Source organism: Silurus aristotelis, assembly GCF_946808225.1.
Source record: "Silurus aristotelis genome assembly, chromosome: 12".
Classification (NCBI taxonomy): domain Eukaryota; kingdom Metazoa; phylum Chordata; class Actinopteri; order Siluriformes; family Siluridae; genus Silurus; species Silurus aristotelis.
This window is the reverse complement of record NC_139585.1, coordinates 7,662,665-7,685,212: the sequence shown is the minus strand read 5'-3', so window position 1 is coordinate 7,685,212 and position 22,548 is coordinate 7,662,665. Positions and strand designations below refer to the sequence as shown.

Sequence of the window (22,548 nt, the reverse complement as noted above, 5' to 3'; positions counted from 1 at the left end):
AAATAAAGTAAGAACTGCTGTTGTGGGTTATAAAATGATAGCTGGAGGGGGAGAGAGACATGAAGTATGAGAGAGAGAGAGAGAGAGAGAGAGAGAGAGAGAGAGAGAGAGAGAGAGAGAGAGAGCGCTATGGTTTTTAAAATCCAGAAAATCTCACCAGGGCCATAATTTCAACTGTATCTAAAATGTTCTAGCATGTTTAGATTTAACGCCAGTCATTTTCAAACCACTGTTGTCAGTCCTCACAGTATTCCACCAATCCACTTTTTGAGCCAAAGCTCCAAAAAAAAAAAAAAAAATTATACAGGAAGTCAAAGAAAATGTAAGAAATTATTATGGCATTCATAACAAAGTGCCAGCATTTGGATATTTATTATCATTTTTTTTTTTTCTTTTTACACAGTTTAATTTTAACTAATATATGTATGTTTCCTGTTGGTCTAGTGGTTAGGATGCGCCACTCTCAACGCTGCGGCCCGGGTTCGATCCCCGGTCAGAGAACCAACCCCAGCCATTAGGGTTGCATTAACCTTAGTGCCGGTCCCAAGCCCGGATAAATGGGAAGGGTTGCGTTAGGAAGGGCATCCAGCGTAAAAACATGTGCCAAATCAAACATGCGGATGATCTGCTGTGGCGACCCCTAACGGGAGAAGCCGAAAGAAAGTTAATTTTAACTAAAACATGCAGATTAATCTATCAGTCCAGATTAATGGGCTTTCTATTTTTATAATAATCACAAAGACTAAGAAGCTCTGGCAAATGAGACCAGACCAAAAGACTGCATAGATGCATAGCCATGTGGTAATTCAATATTGATATATTCTGCAATAATACACTGTTTGTAGATAATGCGGGTATCCAGAGTACAGTAATCCCCCACTTTACCCCGGTTTATCGCAGAATTGCATTTGCCACATAACACTTTTTTTTTTTGATGTCATAGGACACTTTAACCAAGAAATGAGCAGAGAAACTACGCATAGGCTACGCTACTACAAAACAAATGTTTTCTGTGTGTGTTTAAAGTGTGTGGGGGGATGATTTATGGCTTAAACAATTAAAAAAAAAAAAAAAAAACATTTTTGGGGTGGCGTCTGTTTATCGTGGTCCCTTTGGAATGTAGCCACCGCGATAAACCGGGGATTATTGTACTTTTATAACAGTGACTGATCCAATACTTGCAGGTTTAAGTATACATAGAATAAAACATTTTTTTGCTGTTTTGCTGCAGTATTAATACCAAAATGTAAAATGTAAAAAGTATCCTTATATACAGGTAATATTTGGTCACCTCCTATTAATAATGAACATGCATTCATTAAACATCCTAGTACAGATTTATTCCTGCTTTGCTGTTGTAATAACCACCACTCTTCTGGGCAACTTTCTATCAGATTGTGAAGAGTTTCTGTGAGTATTTTTTATTTTATTCGGCCAAAATAGCATTAGTGAAGCAGAGATAGACAGGTGTCTATACCCTCCTGGCCACAAAGAGAAAGATTTGGGTCACATTTTAGGGTTAACTGTCAAACTGTTCATGTATTTTTTTTTTTAATACAACAATTAAAATTATATTTGAATCATTGAGGAAGAAATGAAAGGGATATTTATAACTAGGGCTGAAACGATTCCTAGAGTAATTTGAATACAAAAATGCATCAAGACAAATTAATTAACCACGATGCTTAGTTTAGTAAATTCTACTACACATGGAGCATTGTGTTTCCCCACGGACCATTATTACTGAAGCACCACACGCTAAACTCTGGACAGGTACGTAAACACAGAAGACACTGCAGACTGAAAAGTGGAGAAACTGGGAGAAAACAGCAAGAGGTGAGGAGAAGATTCAGGCCAAAGAAAACAATAGAAATTTCCAAGATTTTAACTAAAACAAAGAAAACACCGCACATTGTTTTTACTGTTTTTAAAGTAATTTGAAATTGACTTTATTTTTATTTATATATCTGTATGTGCATTTTGATGTAATATGGCAATTAATTGCATTAAATAGGTTTGAATTTTTACAGATATTCTAGTATGCAATTTTAGCAATAGTAGTAATATTAATTGCTTAAAAAAAAAAAAAAAAAAAAAAAAAACTAAATTAATCGATTTAATAATTAATAGAATACTCAGCAAGAAGCTGTAATTAACTTTTATTTTTGTAATTAAATACTATAATCAGTAAATATGGGTTATTATTAGATGACCCAACCAACAGCTTATGTTCAAATGTACTGAAAATGTCTTTAAGAGACTGTAAAACCCCAACAAACCATAATGTTTGTTTATAAGTGCATAATGCTGTATAATATGCATACTGTAGATGGTGTCCCAACAAAAAAGGCAATCACACTAAACTGTCAGTTCCTTCTTAACAACCGGTAATCAAATGTAAGACAACCTAGTTAATCGAACTCTACATAGTTATATGAATTCAACAGCCAAGACAAATCTTTTAATTGATCACACTTCATTTATGCTTCACAGAAAATCATGTACTGAATGCTTTAGCTCAGTTCACATAAACTGGCATAGAGATGTATTTTTGTCTAATTCTCTTTGTGGATAGTATTTTGTATTTTGCAGCATTGTTTTAATAAAAACTAGACATAATTTTTTTGTGTGTTTTACAATGCTGTAGGCATGTTATCAGTCAGGTCAGTAAAAGGGCCACTCGGTAACTATGGAAATTACCTTTTCCATTAATAAACAACGTGAGGGTGGACAGTTAAGGTGATCTTACTCAGATTTCACTTCAGATTTAAACCTCCACATTCTCGAATCTATAAACCCAGTCATCAGCATCTTTATTGAAGAAAACCTTGTTACCATTCATTAGTCAGACCAGATACTCTTCTGATTGACTTTGCAATGCGCCTGTGGGTTTAATGAAAGGAACCACCAGAATTCCTATCCATGACACAAAAGCAATAATCTAATAATGCAATCTAATGAAAAACAGTCTAACGACCAGGCAAATCCCACAAGACATCCAATTTCTCTTAGATCACACAAACACCAGCAGTATGAGTACACAAAACACAATTGATCTATTTTAATATATACATGACTCCCTCACTAGGCTAATGTATTGCATAGAACCCAGGTATACAGCTGTTTAGACTCATTACTTATTACATCAGGGAGTTTGGTATGTGTAATAGCCTTAGTAATCTACCTTGAGAAGTTCCTTTGGGAAATCCTGGCTATTGTTCAGTCCCTCCAGGTTTCCAATGAACTGAGAACAGGACATCCGCTTGCCAATATTCTGTTAGCAGAAATTAGATTTAGAAATCAGTTTAATTTGATTTATGTTTTATTATTTTTGACTACATATAGATGAGTGACAAATTAATAAAAAAAAAATAAATAAATAAAAAATAAAAATTTTATATATATATATATATATATATATATATATATATAGTGTCATAAAAATACCACAAACCATACAGAAGAGTTCCACTGTGCCTTAAAACTAATATACAAGTTTCAGGAACTGTATTGGAGTCAAGGACATTGTTCTTTCAAAGAATATTCCTTGAATTGGTGTTTGGGATGATGAAAGTGGTGAGGACTATATAATACTCCTGCATCAAATTTTCACACAAATGTTTAATTGAAATGTGATCTGGTGACTTAAGACTATTGCAGATGCAATCATTTACTTTTACATGGTCATTCATTGTTAAGCATGTTATAGTTTCTATGCAAACCCTTTGGCTAAAGATTATTGGCAAAATTCCAAATACAGAAGTGACAGACATTTTTACAGCCATGTCTGAAAACAGAAGATATTATAGAGCCATGTTCTAAGTGTGAAAAGGTTACAGCTATTTATAGAAAAGAGATTGCAATTCGTTAAATTGAATGCTTTTGATCCACAGACAAGAGAGTCATTTTAACAAATCAATTCTGGCACTTCACAGCAAGAAACTCAGCATGAATTCTGTGTTTGTGTTAAGCTTGCCTGCCTATGTTCCCAACTAAGTATAAAAGGAAAATGTCTGAAGGTTTTAAGTAATCCTTGATTTTGACTTTTATTATAGCCAAATATAAAAACCAATAGGGTACATGTTTATAAGATACAGCTTCCTTGTAGAGACACTCTCTACACAGATACTGACTGAAACCTGTTTGTTGCTATTTACATGCAGATGCATATACCTCATTCATCCTTGTCCAAAAAACATTAATGTAATTTATAAATAAAGCTGTACAACTGGTTCCATTCAGAAATTACAATTATATAATAAAAGCATTTTCTTTTTCTCTATTTTTCTGTACATACCGGGCCATACAGGTCTGTGTTCAGCAGCATCAGGGAGCAGGTCAGCGTGTGGATGCTGTCTGTAAGCACGTGTAAAAATGCATAATTATTCAAATGTTAATACATGTTATATTCTCTCTCTCTCTCTCTCTCTCTCTCTCTCTCTCTCTCTCTCTCTCTCACACACACACACACACACACACACACACACATAAAATGTATGTGTGCGCGTGAGATCTATAACATATCATATATATGCACTAGATGAACAAAAGTTTGTTGAAACATGACCAAAAGATTATGTGCTTTTTGAGCATTACATTCCACATGTAGTGTTCATTTGCTGTTATAATAACCTCCACACTTCTGGGATACTTAATTCAATAGATTTTTGTGTGGTTATGCAGATTCGGGTTCATTCAGCCACAAAAGCATCAGTAAACTCCGGTTGCTGATGTGCAGTACGGTGATGATTAGGCCTGGGGTGCGGTCAGCGTTCCAATTTATCTTAAAGATCACTAATTGTGTTGAGGTCAGAGCTCTATAGCAGAGCTCCACGTCTTTCTGAAGCTCGCCTTGTATACACAGGCATTGTCTGTGGGAAAATAGCCAAATACATCCAGTACAATTGTGTGCCTCCAGTTTTGTGGTAACAGTTTGAGGAAAAGCCACATATAGGGTCCCAATACATTTTTTTCAATACTATCTTTTGTACAGTTAATCCTAGAATTGTATACAAGAAGTTTAAGTACAGTGGAACCCGGTTATCTCGCCCTCGGTTACCTCGACAACCCTATTAAGTCGACGTTTTTGAAGTGAAACCGCCAAATTCTCTCATTTTTTATCGGAAAAATTTGCCATTTAACGTAGGTTATCTCGGTGCAGCCGCAGAAGAACTTGCGGAAGTGGCGGAAAAATCAAGGCTTACAGCTGCTACAGGTGTTGTATTGTATACTGGTGAATCTCTGCTGTTAGTTAGTGCACACATGCCTTTTGTTGTTAAATGTTATGTGAGAAAGCACCTGACACGCTGAAGGGGGCGCCGAAGGGGGCGTGGCAGGTGGATTCCTGACAGATAAACATGTACTGTATGTATTTTTATAACATGCCTTCATCAAACAAATCGCGGCAACGCTGTTGTGTAAAAAACCCTTCAAAAACACGTGCATGCACATTCTCATTTATTAACGCACATCATGTACATAAAGAAATTTCAAGCACGCTAATATATTGCCGCCATTTTGATTTTCGTTTATCTCGATCATCGGTTACCTCGATGCTTTTTGGCGACCCCCTAGGACATCGACATAACCGGGTTCCACTGTATTTTGTTTTGTCTGTGGCACAAATATGGATTTGGTTAATAGTTAAAAACCTTAAACTGCCTGCATATTTATGAGTATAAAGTACTTTTATAAGTATGTTTTTAATATTTTTATTATAACTTGTTTTTATTATTTTATAGAGAACTGGAACTACCACCTAATAAAAAATTTTTACAGTGTAAAATTATATTAGTTTACATAATTACAGAACTGTTAGCTCTTTTAAATCTTCTGAATTCTAATGAAGGGAGAATCCATCCAAGCACAATTGTCACGTCTCATTTTTGATAACTAAAATCCTTAAGTAACTACAATATTTAAGTGTTTAAAATGTGTTCTTGCACAGAAATGGATCCTTTTTTTTTTTTTTTTTTTTTTTTTACCTTCAGAGAGTGTGAGAATAGGGTTGCACTGCAGGTATCGATGTGAGAAGTGGGCTAGGACTCGCTCTCTCTCCTGCGTTTCTCCTTTCAGCACAAATTCCTGTAAAAAGGTCCTGCAGTAAAACAAACAAAAAAAAGCAAGAGGAAAAAAATAATTAAAAAATATAAAAAAATGATACATACTGTAGTTCATCTAAACATCAAAAATCCAAAAAATTAATAGATTTCACATAGATACTGAAGATTTCTAACTACATCATTCTGACATGGCTACAAAATGAGAAGGCATTTAATAAAGTGCCCTATGGAGTATCATTTCAGTCATTATTATTTATATTCATTAATGAAAACTCATTGGGCACACCAACCTCAGTGCCTGATCCAACGTTTGCCCTGTAAAATTAAAGCAAGCCAGGTACTCCTCTGCTACCATCTGGCTGAAGTCATTACTATACAAAAAAAATAAAAAGAGGGCGAACCAGAAGAGGATGAGAAAGAATCAAATAACAACAGACTAGCATCAGATTAAGAGTTTTGTCTGGAAAGCATGGTAAGGGGCTTTGCTGTTTCCATGGTGCTTCTGTCAGTTTGAAGAAATATCTTGCACACACAAAGACAGAGAAATACTCAATGTCCAAAATGTAAAAAAAGATCCAACAGCACAATTAAGCCTGCCAGCAGGGATACAGAGATATTCAGAAGGACAGATTTAGCAGGAAGAAGTCTGGACTAACAGAAGCCTGCTGTCATATCAAACTGCTCATTGAGAGTGCAGTGCTCAGCCTCGGTTTTGTTTAAAAATCCTTATTATATTTATGCATGATCATCACTTATACACATGCAAATTTTGATGCACGTGGAAACATAGGTCTCCCACAGCCTGGAAAATATGCACCAGATAGGATTGCTTCAAATTCTATTTTATTTTCACCTTTATTATGTACATTTATGTTATTTAGCTGCACATCACATCTCATCCCTACAGTGGCTTCGGTAACTCAGGGGGTTATTTTTTTTACCACCATTTATTTTTATGAACTTCATTTTTTATGACTATAATTCAACTGTTCAAATATTAAACCCAGTAGCCAAGTAAGTACTGTCAAAAATATTTATTGTACCCATTAAAATCTTTATTACTCAAACGTTCACCCACAGAACCAATTACATGGTGCTATTATATACTGTAGATATAAAATCTTTTTCTATGACATTAACAGCAGAGTTTCACTCACTTCTTGCACAAGTGGCAAGAGACGTCACACTTCCTGAACCCATCGAGGTTGTAGAGCCGTTTAGCCAATCGCTTAGCAGCCTCCAGGTCAGCACGGTTACTGCTGGTTAGTGTGTCGTTGCTTCCCAGTCCCAAACGATCATTCAGCTCCTGATTCAAGACCACATTTGTAGCCAGTCGTGGAGATTTCTCCCTATACACAAAAATACGTGCACACACACATGCACACAAAAACACACAAAACCCTGTTGTACAATCTGTAAAAGGGCATTCCATTAGCAATTATGAATGCAATTAATTACTAATATACTAACTAATATACCTTAATATACCTTAAACCTAAATTGTTTCACTTTATATAATTTTATACAATTTATAAAAAAAAAGACTAGGGGCATCCAGCGTAAAACGTGCCAAATCAAACGTGCGGATAGTCTGCTGTGGCGACCCCTAATGGGAGAAGCCGAAAGAAAGCTATAAAAAAATACTGGGGCTACCCAAAAACAGCCAGATGTTCAGATTCTTTTGGGTGGTTGCAGACACGCACAGTAAAAAAATTACATTCAAATTTGCACTATAGCAAATTGCATTATATAAACAATTGAAGTTGCCATGGTTCCCCTCATAGTTCATAACATAGACAGACAGACAGACAGACAGACAGACAGACAGACAGACAGACAGACAGACAGACAGACAGAAAAACATTACACTGTATTCAGCTTACAGCTTAACAAATGCAGTTTTACTCTAAGTTTTTTTACTTTAATTCAACTTGAAATAGTACAATATAAAGATAGAAACAATGCCTAATACACCTATTTAGGCTATGAGCTATATAGCCATATGCTTGTATTATCAGTGACCTCTAATGAGTATATGGTAAATATTGCCCTTTTTAAAAAAAAAAAAAAATTTCCTCACATTGGCTTAATTAAGATTAAATTACATATGTTATAAAATATTAAATTATAAATGAACATCTATATGAGTGCCTTTTCTTTTCCTCTTTTCATGTACGGCATTATGGGCCAAATCAAATGTCACCATGGGCAAACTATCTTAAGCAGGAATTACATAATAAAAACTTAAATGTAAATGTAATGTAAAGACATCATTGTAAGAGTTTTTCTCCACAATTTTCAAATCCAAACTCATCTAAATAAATAAAGTGAAGAATACATGTACATTATACATGCTGCTAAATTTTTAGCAATACTATAAATACTCTTTACATTGATTTGTCAAAACACTGGCATGGACAGTTACACTACAGTGCTTCGGGAAACTTACTCCTGGGCTTTTCAGAGAAACAGTGCTTTTTAAATGTAGCTTTTTTTTTTTTTTTATCAGTGACTCACACCCTAAATCCACAGAGCAAAACAAACAGCAGCTCAAGATCTTTGCTGACTCAAAAACAGTCGGTCAGAAACAGAACTGTTAGAGGAGGAAGGACAGAATATTTAAAAGATTTAAAGAATGTAACTAAAGTCGGCCCTTGTGTGTTAATAGAAAGGAGTTTGATCAACAAGGGAAAGAACCTTACATTTCAGCAACATTTTAATAATTTTTTTTAAATAGGTGAGAGCTACAGTAAAAAGAAAATTTAAAAAAGAAGAAGCAGTCCAAACAAAAAGGCTGCAATTTATGTCTCAAATTTGAATTCAAGCTACAGTTGTGGTCATTAAGAATGCATGTGTATAAATGTTTCTAATACTTTTCAGTAATCCTATTAGAGACAAATTTTAAAGCATTTCTGACCTTTCTGTACATTTCTTTTGAGCTTTTTTTTGTTGGTTGTATTACCATCCAAATTGTTAGGTTATTAAACTAACAATTTGGTATTAATTCTAAATTAAGGTCTTTATTATTGCAATTAATACCTGGAAATGTTGATTTCTTCCTGATTCCTATGCAGTGCCATTCTAAAGGTAAACAGTACTAAACAACAGCCTTTGTTTAACCAAGTCTTACCTGCAGCTCGAATGCCGGCGTGTTGGCATGTACTGATCCTCTGAAACGCCACAATGCCAACAGAAAACTGAATGTGCATTTTTCCTGTGGCTCTTTCTGCTGTTTTGGCTAACCGACCCAGCTCGAACGACTCGTTCACCTCGAGGCCCTGCAGCTCTTTTACCCCGCCTTGCACTCATTGCAACCGGCCTGGGAACTGCTTTAGGAACGCCGCCTAGCATCTGTAAAGTAGTTCACCTGCAATCTGTACAGGTCTCATCTTTAATGGTTTGCTCGAGTGCTAAAATACCTAATATTATTAATATTTTTACTACAACAACAAAAAAAAGTTCTTGATCTGTTGGCTTGCTCTGTATGCTTCTCAATGTTTACATCACTCATCCGTTACTGACTGTTTGCTCTGGAATTTAGCAGCTCTTTCTTTCAACAGAGTTGCTCTGACTCTCTCCCCTCCCCTCCCTTGTCCTCCCTCTTGGTAAACTTTTGCAGTCCTCTCAGATGACCTCTAAAATCAGGCATGAACCAGGAAGAAAAAATAGTGGCTTTAAACCCAGTCTCAGTCTCTCAGTTTTTCAGTCTCTCTCTCTCTCTCAACTAACCTAAATAGACATAATACTACAAGACTTGATGCTGGTCATAAGAAACAATAGCACACTGTATGAGTGTATAATTTCTATAAATCTATATTTTTATGGTTTTAAATTTTCACAGTGAATACAGTACACATACAGTAATATAGATATATTTGCCCATATTAGTATTTTGTACAGATTTATAGAATTGTGTGCATCATGTTAAACCTGAAAACTGACGCTTATATGGTAGACATACAGAAGCCTACAATGTTTGCATACAGTGGGCCAGGGTTCCTTTTTTAATAAACTTTGTGAAATTTCTTTATGAAAAATCCAAATGCCTTTACTACCCTCCATGTTTTATTATTACACTTTTTATAATATAAAAATATTTTATTAAATAGAATACTATTATATTATATAAAAGTATGTTCACTATTACATTTAAATGTGGTTATAATTAATGGGTCTCCCAGTAGATTCAAAAATTACCCGGCAAAATGCACCCTAATAATTGGATATTCATAATAATAATTTAGAAAATAAGTATGTGTATACATGTAAACCATAAAACCTTACATGACTGTTTCGGAGTTCCTGTGGTATAACCTTGTTAATATGACAAAGGTTTAGCAGTGTTATGCAGTCCACCATGCTAACTCAACAACAAAAGAAGCCGATTCAACAAAACTTGGCAACATCACATTAAAAAAATAAAAATACAATTCTTTCATTTTTTACTTTATCATTTGTCAAGAACACCAAAAAGAACTGGAGTATTTTGATGTCACCAGACACTAAATGTTACTGTAAATAGACCTTGTTTTGCCTAATACACTAGGAAAATTCATGTCTCGGCTTGCCTCAGTACTATGAAAATCAGTAATGTACGAAGTCTGCTAGCAGACCAAGATAAATTACCCTTACTTCATTTACAACTTCATCTCTGGAGGATGCATCCAAATATAAACTTTTTTTATAAATCTTTTGACGCATGGAAAAGGGAAAGCTCAGTGATTAACATGTTGGACTTCTGATCAGAAAGTGAAGAGTTGAAATCACAAAGCTGCCACTGCTGGGCCCTTGAGCAAGACCTTAAACCTTAACTGCTCAGTTGTATGACAGATAATTCTAAGTCAGTCTGGATAAGGACGTCTGCCAAATGCCATAAATGTTAATACATAGATGTAGACAAAAATACAATTACACTCACAGAAACAATTATCTTTACCATGTATGTCAAAGCAAAGTGTCTTCTTACTGGTACATTCCTGACATGACTACCTACTTTTCTTTTATCTCTGGAATTCACACTCTTGCTCCAAATACCGCATGAAGGGGAAAAATGCATTTTGCTGCCACCTCCTGGTTAATCTAGAATATTACAGCCTATAAAAACATCCATACCACTGAGCAAAACACTAATCCACAAACTTCTCTAAAGGGAATTTAAGGTTGTAGAATTTTACAAATTAGTCTTGGACACAAGTATTCATTTTACAATTAGGCAGGACTTTATGTCCAGTGTTTCTGATTCCAACATTTTAGTACACATACAGTATATGCAGCTGCTTTATCAAAGACATAACCTTTCTGTTTATACACCAGCACATTAACCTCTTACATTCATACACACCTGGGCAAAAACTCTATCACACACACACACACACACACACACACACACACACACACACACACACACACACACACACACACACACACACACACACACACACACACACACACACTTAGTAAAACTCACACACTGTAAAATCAAAGCCCATCTCAGTGACTAGGCCCCTCAAGTGCTCAAGTGTGCATGCTTCATGCCTGTTTAACAGAGATTGCATCCACTTGGCCGGTACTTAGCACACAACATATTACTGTCACAAGTTACCTCAGAAGCCTTAATAACAAATTACCATACAGAAAATAATTCATCATAACCACAAAACGTTTTTAAACTAAGAAAATCTAAATTGTGCTTTCTAAAATGGACACTAGCCCAGAACAATTTTAGCACCACCTCAGTATCAGTACGAATTGAACAGACTAGTACTGATCTCTGGTGGTTTGTTTATCATACTGCATCATCACATACAGGATAAATACAATAAAATGACAATAAAACTGAAGCGATGTGTGTGTGTGTGTGTGTGTGTGTGTGTGTGTGTGTGTGTGTGTGTGTTTGTTATTTCAAGACCATGTTGTTTTTCCAACGGGCATTCTGGAATGCATGGGTGTTGTCAAGGTTTGTATAATAATATTTTATAACCTATCAAGAAATGACCAGTCACCAAACCTATTGAACTGCTCTGACATGAACTGGATCACAAGGTCAGATAAAAAATATCCAAGTAGTGAAGAACACCTTCGGCAAGTTTTATAAGCGGGACGGCAGTGTTTTAGATGAAAGTTTTAAGAAACTAACTGTCTGGATGCCAAGAGTGTAAATCCTTTGTTAATGCATAGGGAGGATATTTCAATAAAAAATAAAATCTGCACATTGATATAATTGTCTTCATACTGTTAAATTATCTAGATAGTTGCATACTGTATAAACAAAAGAAACATGCAAGAGTCTGTAAAAAGATTAAAGACTAGGTGTTTGCAAACTTTTTGACAGGCACTGCATGTAATAGAAAATATGTAGAGTTTTGCAGGACTGCTATGTGTCTCATTAGGTTTTTTAGAATTTAATGTTGAATGAATTAAACAGTGATTTGTCACTTCTTTCTTACCTAGGCAGTATAAACAAATTGTCACTGGTCCAGCTGTGTCCAGCTGATCTGTCGTCCGAGCCACTGCTGAGCCGTTCGCTAGACGGTGCCCTTGTTGCATCCGTGTCCCCTGTAATGGTCAGAACCGACTCAGACACACTGGGCATCTCGGCATGTGCAAGTGGGGCAAAGCTCAGCTCCACGATCTGCCGTGCACTGTGATACATCTGAGCCTTCACCTGTGGGGTCAGGGTTGGGAGGTCAAATGTCAGCCTGGTCTGTGAACTGGAAGTCATGAGCTCCAGGCTCTCCAGGCTGTTGTAGGAGGTGCCTTTTGCTCGCTGAGACTCCAGGATGCTCTCAAAATGGTGACTAAAGGTGTCCATGTGGTCACCCGAAGTTTGGGGGGGACCTTTTACTAGAACAGGTGATTTCAGAGCTGAGTGACCGTTATTTAAACAGGGCCTAGAAAGAAAAGACAATAAATGGCAATAAAGAAAAAAAAATGTTTATATGTTTCATTAATTAAATGAATGCGGTACTTGTTGTGGTCATGTTCATGCATGCTCAAGTAACAGAGAAATTTTAGCGACACCTCTTGAACAGCATGCTAAGTATCTCTTCCTCATCCTGCTTTTGACTGGCCTGTTGCCTCCTCATATCACACTGTGAGCGAACACTCGCCCAGCTGGCCACATCCTCCTTCTCCTCTTCCACCACGTCCTCCTCCTCTCCGTCTGTTCCCTTGTATGCTGTTTCTCCCAGTGGACTGCTCCCTGTACCGGAGGTGCCCATCACGCTACGGTTGCTCCCGAAAGCTGAGTCAGAGTCATCCTTGTCAGCAAGTAACACCTCGTCAATGTCAGTCTCCCAATAACACCGTAAGGGAACTGCGTCTAGATCTGTCTCGGAGTACTTCAATGTCCGACGAATTATGCCTGTTTTTGGGGAGGTGCCTGGAGCAGCAGGTGGAGGGGTCACAAGCTCCACCTCAACTCGCTGCACGTCATGATTGGCCCGGAGAGCAGCTTCCTGTAGTGGTAGGTAATTGGGTGGAGTTGGGGTGGAGAGGCAGCTAGGGGGTGCAGTGCACAGGTCTGGGGGTATGCAAGCAAAAGAATGGTGTTAATACATTTTTTAAATTCTGGTATCTTATAGATGCATGGTTAATTAATTGCAAGTAGCTCAAGTAAAATAAATCACCTACTCTTAAATACCTTTTATTCGCCACTAGAAGCTAAACTATGGTCTACAAGCTTGTGATGACATTAGAGACTATTTTAGCAGATAATTGCATTGCACGTGTACATGCCACAAATTTAACCTGTTATTATCAGGTAGTAACATTATTTTTGTTCCTCAAGCATTTATAAAATGAGGAATACTGTTTACAAATTCACTATTGTTGTAATTAAGTTATAATACTAACACACTTGACATTTAATATAGACTATTAGCTGCAAATGTAGAATATATAGTTAATTGTCAAATTATAATGTGGGTTACTGTAGCCAGTTTACCTCTTGAACACTATGAAATCTTACCATGGGTGATTTAATATTATTATCAAATAATTCAATTAAATAAGTAACTGTGTGCTTTAGTATTTACATTTATGGCATTTGGGGAAATGCCCTTATCCAGGGCGACTTACAATATCTAAGAAGTAAAAGGTTAAGGGCCTTGTTCAAGGGCCCAACAGTGACAGCTTGCTGGTGCTGGAATTTGAATTCACAATCTTCTATTTAAAAGTCCAACAAGGTGAGATAATCAAATGCTAGCTACTAACAGTACAGATGTAAAATCATCATAACACAAACAAAATTACAAATCCATGGTTTAAAAGATTTTGCTGATGATTTCTTAGCTATTTAAATAAACATACTTGCAATTGATTTTAGAAATAATAAATGCATTTTTGGTACTGCTTTCTTTGTGCTTATCTGAAGTGACTGGAATGGAGATTGATGATGTGACCAAAATAGAAAAAAGAAATGGACAGCTGACTCACTCTTTTCTTGTTCACTGGAGACGGTATCTGTTGTGGTTCCAAATAAGAACTCCCACTTGGCTCGAGCAATCTTCTGGGAGTGCAGAGATGGCCCCAGTACAGCTGAGCCACTATCAGACTGTGACACACATTGGTCATGTTCAAAAACCCTGCTTTTGTTCTAATCATGAACTCCCTGCTTCACATAGATATTTATGTAAATGCATAGTTTATTATCCCATTCTTCAACTTCCACAAAGTCATAGACATTTCTCACAATCAGCAATCGTAGATATTAAGATAAAAGAAATCAATGTGACATTGGTAGTAGCACAATACAATGCTTTTGTATTGTAAAAACAACAGTGTGGAAAGCATTCCAATGGTGCTTTGATTAAAGGATCAGATAAGTGTCTGAGAATTGTATGCTACATTGCAGGTTTAATAAACATTATTTAATCATAGAAATAAAGCTGGGCAAAAAGCTTTTGTAAAAAAAAAAAAAGTAATAACAGAAATCATAATTGAAATTGATTTGGTATAAAAATACATAAAAATGTAATTAAAAAATTAAGGACAGGAAAAATAAATATATTTAAGTGGAATCAGTATCAGGAAATAGTCAGTAAAGCAACTAAACCTGACCCTTCCTGATTTATTTGCGATGTGTGGGAAACTATGACATGAGATATTACACATTTAAATCCATTCAAACATCTAAATATTATAATATTCAGACAATTATAAAAAAATATATATGAAAAACAAAATTGGTTCAGCTGGACCTACACATAGAGTAAAATGGAAAAGAAAATTCACTAAAACTTTCTTTGGTTACTCATCAGTTCTATGTGGAATCCTACAACAGATGCTTTTCTCTTGTGCTGTTTAGAAATGTAGAACCTATTCACCACCTAACAATCTAAGTCTCAAATATTTTTTTCTTTAGGTTTAACTCACCTGGATACCTGAGCTGGCATGTTCGGTCTGGTTACTGTTATTGCTGGATTCAGGTGAGAGACACTCATGATCTCCCAAACTCCCTGTGACACCACTGGAGCTTGGAGATGAAGTTGGTACGCCATTCTGCTCCACCTCTGCTCTTTCCTCATTCTCTTCATCCAGTACAACAGGACCAAGTAGCAAAGCTTGTCTTCGTCTCCATTCTGCCTGCTTCTGTTTCGAAGTCCCTGTCTCATGCCCTGTCAGCAGTTCCCTTGTGCCTTTTTCAACACCTTGGTCCTCCACTTCTCCTGACATGCTGTCCCCTAATTTCTGGACTGGGTTAATAATTTGCAGTTCATTTTCTCCCTGCTCCCGCCACCTCTGCATAAAGGTCCAACTAACTGGTGCTTCTTCAATATGTTCCCCAATTAGAAGTCTCCGGGAGATTTCCACACTGTCAGACACAGGCTGATCCCTGATCTCCCTGTGCCCATGTGGGTAGAGGTCCCAGGCATCATGATGGTACCAGACTTCACCTGTGTACTGTGGAAGCCTTCTTCTATGCAGTGTGGGACTGTCTGTGCTTGACAAGTCTCCCCAAAGCACACGAGGATCCCGCAAGGGTGAGTCCTTCACCCCTTTAGATAGCCATGGACGCACTGCATGAGAGGGTAAAGCTGGGGGGTCAGGGTACTGTGCTATGGGTATTGAGCTATAGAAGGTTTGCTCACCCCTTTCAAGGCTATGACTGGCTAAGGACTCTGTTGTAGATGAGCAAGAGGTCGCCCCATTTGTTAGGGGGAGATCAGAGTGCATCCCATGTAAAGGGATGTTCATTTTCATAAGTGGGCTCCGATTTTCGGAGGGGCAGTTTTGAAATTGTTTGGGGCTGCCTAGCTCACTCTGGACTCCAAAAGCATTGCGGGCAGGTGACTTTCTGAGATCATCAAAAATAACAGAGATTTTGGTGGCTTCCTCTGCAAGCTTACGTGCTACCTCTGGACTGTTTAATGCTGAGGTGGTATTGCTGCCACTGAGCTGGTTTAGACCTTCAGAATGTGCGTTAGTAATCAACAAATTGCCCTTCTGACCTGAGAGAGTGCCATCCACCCCACTGGATGTGCCTTCATGAGATAGCTGGTGTAAGTTTTGATCTTGCTGTACCTTGGGAATGGAGTTTTGCTCAAAGGAGAGGTTGGAGTGTTCAGTGTGGGATGACAAACAGTTTGGAACTGGGATTTGTGATGGGCTAAATGGTGCACTCGGTCTGTCTTTTTCATGGTTGTGTGAATTATTGTCTTGTCCAGGAGATCCTGCCCACGACTGACATTGCACTTGCTGGTTGTGTTTCGGCTTTGGACTCCAGTCTGACCCTTGGGCAAATTTGGACCTTAGTTGGGGTGACCCAAAATCCTCTAGGGCCCTTTGAGTGGCTGCTCGACCCACTGTGACTCCACAGTCCACAGTGATTCGGTTGAGAGCGGGTGAGCCCGCCTGCTGGTGAAAAGGACTATTATTGCTGATGGAGCCTGAGGAGACAGCAAAATCCAGATCATTCTTATGTGGCTGAGCGGTTTCTCTTTGCACCCTCAAGACATTGTGTGGACTCTCCAGTTGCTTGACTTTTGCCTTCTCAATGTAGCTGAAGGTAACTACAGATGTTTGACCAAGCTCTAATGGCTGAGTTGAGCCATGAGGTTGTTGAGAGCCTCGAGAAGGAGTTCCTGGGCCAGAGACTGGCACTGAACTTAAGGAATAGGATGAGTGGTGCTTTTTCACATTTTTACTAGCCATTCTGTGACTCAGTGCTATGCTCACACACTGGTTCAGCTTCTCTGGAGGAAAATTGTGAGTAGGTGTGGATTGTGGGGATAGTTGCTGATGATGTATAGCCTGTGGATGGATGGATTTGGGTGGAGGAGTGGATGTGAAACACTTCCGCATGGCTCAGGTGACACAGCTGAGAGCCAATGATACCTTCTGTAATAACTTGGTCAAAATCGCATCAGGTCAGTCTTGGTCATTTAAGGTGCCGTCATGCAGTGAGGCAGATCATATTGACATTTACTTCAAGGCATGGTGTTAGATATACTGAGAATCTGATTCTTTTTTCCCCTTCTTTTAAGCCATTTAGATACAACTCTGGGGTTGCTTAATAATCAAATCCATATTTTACAGATATTGAGTCCATCCATATTCTGAAACAGAGACAGTAAACAAGAGAAATAATAATTTTAGAGTACTATTTCTACATGGATGTAAAATACGACATTCATTCAACACGTTTAATAAAAAGTAATTCCAAACACAAACACTATCTGTTTAGTGCTTTACACACCTGTATCTGTATTTGGAATTAAACATGTTGTGGGTGTGGCATAAATCAGACATTTATTTTTGCTCTTTTTCATTAAATATGCCTCCAATAAACAGTGGAAGAAAAAAAACATAATTAAGGATGCCGTCAGCATATTTATAATACAGTAATAGCATTTGGCAGATGCCCATATCCAGAGCAACTTGCATTGTTCTCATTCATAAAACTGGGGAGCTATGAGCTTAAGGGCCTTGCTCAGGGGCCCAGAAGTGGAAGCTGGGTTTGGCTGGGATTTTAACTCACAACTTTCAGATCCAAAGTCAATGGCCTTAATCACAAAGCTACAACCTTGCCACAATGATCTTTGAGTCCTGTCCCTGGAACCTTTTTTAACCTCATACAGTAGTGTGAAAAGTAATTTCTTATTTTTCTGCATGTTTGTCACACTTTAATGTTTCAGATCATCAAACTAATTTAAATATTAGTAAAAGATAACACAAGTGAACACAAATTGCAGTTTTTATATGAAGGTTTTTATTATTGAGGGAAAACAAAATCCAAAACTACATGGCCCTGTGTGAAAAAGTGTTTGCCCCCCTTACCTAACTGGTTGGGCCACCCTTAGCAGCAACAAATGCAATCAAGCGTTTGCGATAACTTGCAGTGAGTCTGTTACAGCGCTGTGGAGGAATTTTGGTCCACTCATCTATGCAGAATTGTTGTAATTCAGCCACATTGGAGGGATTTTGAGCATGACCCGCCTTTTTAAGGTCATGCCACAGCATCTCAATAGGATTCAGGTCAGGACTTTGACTGGGCCACTCTAAAGTCTTCAATTTGTTTTTCTTTAGCCATTTAGCGGCGGACTTGCTGGTGCGTTTTGGATCATTGTCCTGCTGCAGAACCTAAGCTCACTTCAGCTTGAGGTCATGAACAGATGGCCAGACATTCTCCTTAATTTTTTGGTAAACAGGAGAAGTAATGGTTCCATTTATCACAGCAAGTCTTTCAGGTCCTGAAGCAGCAAAACAGCCCCAAACCATTACTCTACCACCACCATCTTTTACTGTTGGTATGTTCTTTTTCTGAAATGCGGTGGTACTTTAACGCCAGATGTAATGGGACACACACCTTCCAAAAAGGTTAACTCGTGTCTAACCAGCCACAGGGTATTTTCCCAAAAATCTTGGGGATCATCAAGATTTTTTTTTTGGCAAAACTAAGACAAGTCTTCATGTTCTTTTTGCTCAGCAGCGGTTTTCGTCTTGGAACTCTGCCATGCAGACCATTTTTGCCCAGTCTCTTTCTTATGAAAGAGTCATAAACACTGACCTTAACTGAGGCAAGTGAGGCCTGCAGTTCTTTGGATGTTGTTGTGGGGTCTTTTGTGAACTCTTGGATGAGTTATCGCTGTGCTCTTGAGTTATTTTGGTTGGCCGGCTACCCATGGAAAGGTTCTCCACTGTTCCATGGTTTTGCCATTTGTGAATAATGGCTCTTACTGTGGTTCGCTGGAGTCCCAAAGATTTAGAAATGGCTTTATAACCTTTTCAAGACTAATAGATCTCAATTACTTTCTCTCATTTGTTTCTGAATTTCTTTGGATCTTGGCACGATGTCTAGCTTTTGAGGATCTTTTGGTCTACTTTACTTTGTCAGGCAAGTCCTATTTAAGAGATTTCTTGATTGCGAACAGGTGTGGCAGTAATCAGGCTTGGGTGTGGCTAGAGAAATTCAACTCAGGTGTGATAAACCACAGTTTTAACACTTTTTCACAAAATGCCATGTAGTTTTGGATTGTGTTATCTTTTACTAATATTTAAATTAATTTGATGATCTGGAACATTAAAGTGTGACAAACATGCAAAAGAATAAGGCCAACACTTTTTCACACCACTGTATATTTAAGTTCATAGTTTAAACTTTGCGGTTTGCAGGCAGAAGTGGTGGAGACGGTGGAGAAATTCAGGTACCTGAAGTCAGCAGTGAAAAGTAATGAAGACTGTGTTAGAGAAGTGAAGAAAAGAGTGCAAGCAGGGTGGAGTGGGTGGAAAAGACTGACAGCAGGAGTGACAGCAGGAGTGATTTGTTATAGAAGGGTTTATAGGACTGTGGTGAGACCCGAGATGTTGTATGGTTTAGAGACAGTCTTCTTCTTTCGGCTGCTCCCATTAGGGGTCGCCACAGCGGATCATCCGTCTCCATACCACCCTGTCCTCTACATCTGCCTCTTTCACACCAACTACCTGCATGTCTTCCCTCACCACATCCATGAACCTCCTCCTTGGTCTTCCTCTTTTTCTCCTTCCTGGTGGCTCCATCGTCAGCATTCCTCTACCAATATAACTCATGTCCCTCCTCTGCACATGTCCAAACCATTTCAATCTCGCCTCCCTTACCTTGTCACCAAAACGTCCAACATGCGCTGTCCCTCTTATAAACTCATTTTTAATCTTGTCCATCCTCGTCACTCCCAACAAAAACCTCAACATCTTCAGCTCTGCTACCTCCAGCCTCCTGCCTTTTACTCAATGCCACTGTCTCTAATCCATTCAACATCGCAGGTCTCACCACAGACCTATAAACGTTCCCTTTCATTCTTGCAGATACCCTACTATCACAAATCACTCCTGTCACTTTTCTCCACCCACTCCACCCTGACTGCACTCTTTTCTTCACTTCCCTAACACACTCTCCATTATATTGCACTGTTGACCCCAGGTACCCGAACTCCTCCACCTTCTCCACCTCTTCTCCCTGCAACCGCACCACTGCCCTCCCTCTCATTTACGCACATGTACTCTATCTTACTCCTACTGACTTTCATTCCCCTTCTCCCCAGCGCATACCTCCACCTCTCCAAGCTCTTCTCAACCTGCTCACTACTCTCACCCCAAATCACAATATCATCCGTAAACATCATAGTCCAGGGAGACTCCTTTCTGACCTCGTCCGTCAACCTGTCCATCACCACTGCAATCAGGGCCGATCCTTGATGCAGTCCAACCTTCACCTTGAACCAGTCTGTCGTTCCTATTGCACACTTCACTGCTGTCACACTGTCCTCATACATGTCCTGCACCACCCTCACATACTTCTTTGACACACCTGACTTCCTCATACAATACCACAATTCCTCTCTTGGCACTCTGTCATACGCTTTCTCTAAATCCACAAATACACAATGCAATTCCTTCTGTCCTTCTCTATACTTCTCTATCAACATTCTCAAAGCAAATAAGGCATCTGTGGTGCTCTTCCCTGGCATGAAACCATACTGTTGCTCACAGATGGTCACCTCTTCTCTCAGCCTGGCTTCCACTACTCTTTCCCATAACTTCATGGTATGACTGATCAACTTAATTCCCCTGTAGCTACTGCAGGTCTGCACATCTTCCTTATGCTTAAAGATCGGTACCAGCACACTCCTTCTCCATTCCTAAGGCATCCTCTCACCTTCATGAATCTTGTTAAACAATCTGAATAAAAACTCCACTGCCATCTCTCCTAAACATCTCCATGCTTCTACCGGTATGTCATCTGGTCCAACCGACTTTCCACTCTTCATCCTCTTAATCGCTGCTCTCACTTCCTCCTTACTAATCCTATCCACTTCCTGCTTTACTAACTCCACATCATCCAACCTTCTCTCTTTCTTCATTCATCAGCTGCTCAAAATACTCCCTCCATCTTCTCAACACACTCTCCTTACTAGTCAACACATTTTTATTTCCATCCTTTATTGCTCTTACTTGCAACACATCCTTCCCAGCTCGGTACCTCTGTCTGTCCAATCGGTACAAAATGGTTTAGAGACAGTGGCATTGAATAAAAGACAGAAGGTGGAAAGAAGCTGGAGGGAGCAGAGCTGAAGATATAGAGATTTTTTGGGGAGTAACGAGGATGGACAGGATTAGATATGAGTTTATTAGAGGAACAGCGCATGTAGGACGTTTTGAAGACAAAGTGAGGGAGGTGAGATTGAGATGGTTTGGACATGTGCAGAGGAGGGACATGGGGTATATCGGTAGAAGAATGCTGAGGATAGAGCCACTGGAAAGAAAAAAAAAAGAGGAAGGCCAAGGAGACAGATGTGGATATGGATGCAGTAAGGGAAGACATGCAGTTAGTTGGTGAGAGCTAGTGTAGAGGACAGGGAGGAATAGAGACAGATGATCCGCTGTGGCGACCATAAGTCGACCAGAAGTGGGAGAAGCCGAAAGAAGAAGATACACAAAGTTTATAGTTTGTCTTAAGACAAATAGTTTTTTTTTCTCAATTATGCATGGCAATTTAAGTTGTTTTATTCACCATAGTATTTGGCCAGGAAATATTGTCCCATTGCCCGTACCCATGTAAGTGTTGTTTTTTTTAGTATACTGTGTAATTGGAACGGCAAAGTCTTATGAAATATGAGGTAGCCTGGATTGTGCAATGTTAAAGAACAATGACAAAACACAACTCTAAGCTATTCCTGGCAACAGAGGAATACAAAAATAATATAACGGGAACAGAGGAATACAAAATATGAGTTGACTTAAGGTTTTCTTCTCCACACTACAATAACACTTGATTCAACGAATCAATATTTGCAATGGACCCTTATGACTCTAGACAGCACAATGGATGCACACAGCCAAGTTTCACCCTGTAAACAACACCCTATTTTAATGCATGGGTATCAATGCACACTAATAATAAAGGCATCTCTGTTGGGGTCAAGATTTTAAATTTATCTTCTTTTAAGCATAGATATAGCTGCTGATCTAATTTTAGGCTGGACAGGCTAAAAAATCTGATTTGTGTAGA

General features: G+C 38.4%; 1 protein-coding gene across 2 annotated transcripts in view; it reads right to left on the bottom strand.

The window, feature by feature from the left end:
* Window positions 1-22,548, bottom strand: part of LOC310734424 (PH and SEC7 domain-containing protein 1) — a 55,855-nt gene that overhangs the window by 24,516 nt on the left and 8,791 nt on the right. For both annotated transcript variants that reach the window (XM_083556379.1, XM_083556380.1), the window contains exons 2-10: window positions 15,438-17,620; window positions 14,499-14,616; window positions 13,083-13,584; window positions 12,509-12,952; window positions 7,220-7,411; window positions 6,353-6,433; window positions 5,985-6,097; window positions 4,298-4,356; window positions 3,185-3,274 (exon numbers count right to left, since the gene is read on the bottom strand). In XM_083556379.1, the coding sequence (XP_083412505.1) occupies window positions 3,185-3,274; window positions 4,298-4,356; window positions 5,985-6,097; window positions 6,353-6,433; window positions 7,220-7,411; window positions 12,509-12,952; window positions 13,083-13,584; window positions 14,499-14,616; window positions 15,438-17,366 (3,528 nt within the window). In that variant the 5' untranslated portion in view covers window positions 17,367-17,620. The remainder of the gene's footprint in view (window positions 1-3,184; window positions 3,275-4,297; window positions 4,357-5,984; window positions 6,098-6,352; window positions 6,434-7,219; window positions 7,412-12,508; window positions 12,953-13,082; window positions 13,585-14,498; window positions 14,617-15,437; window positions 17,621-22,548) is intronic.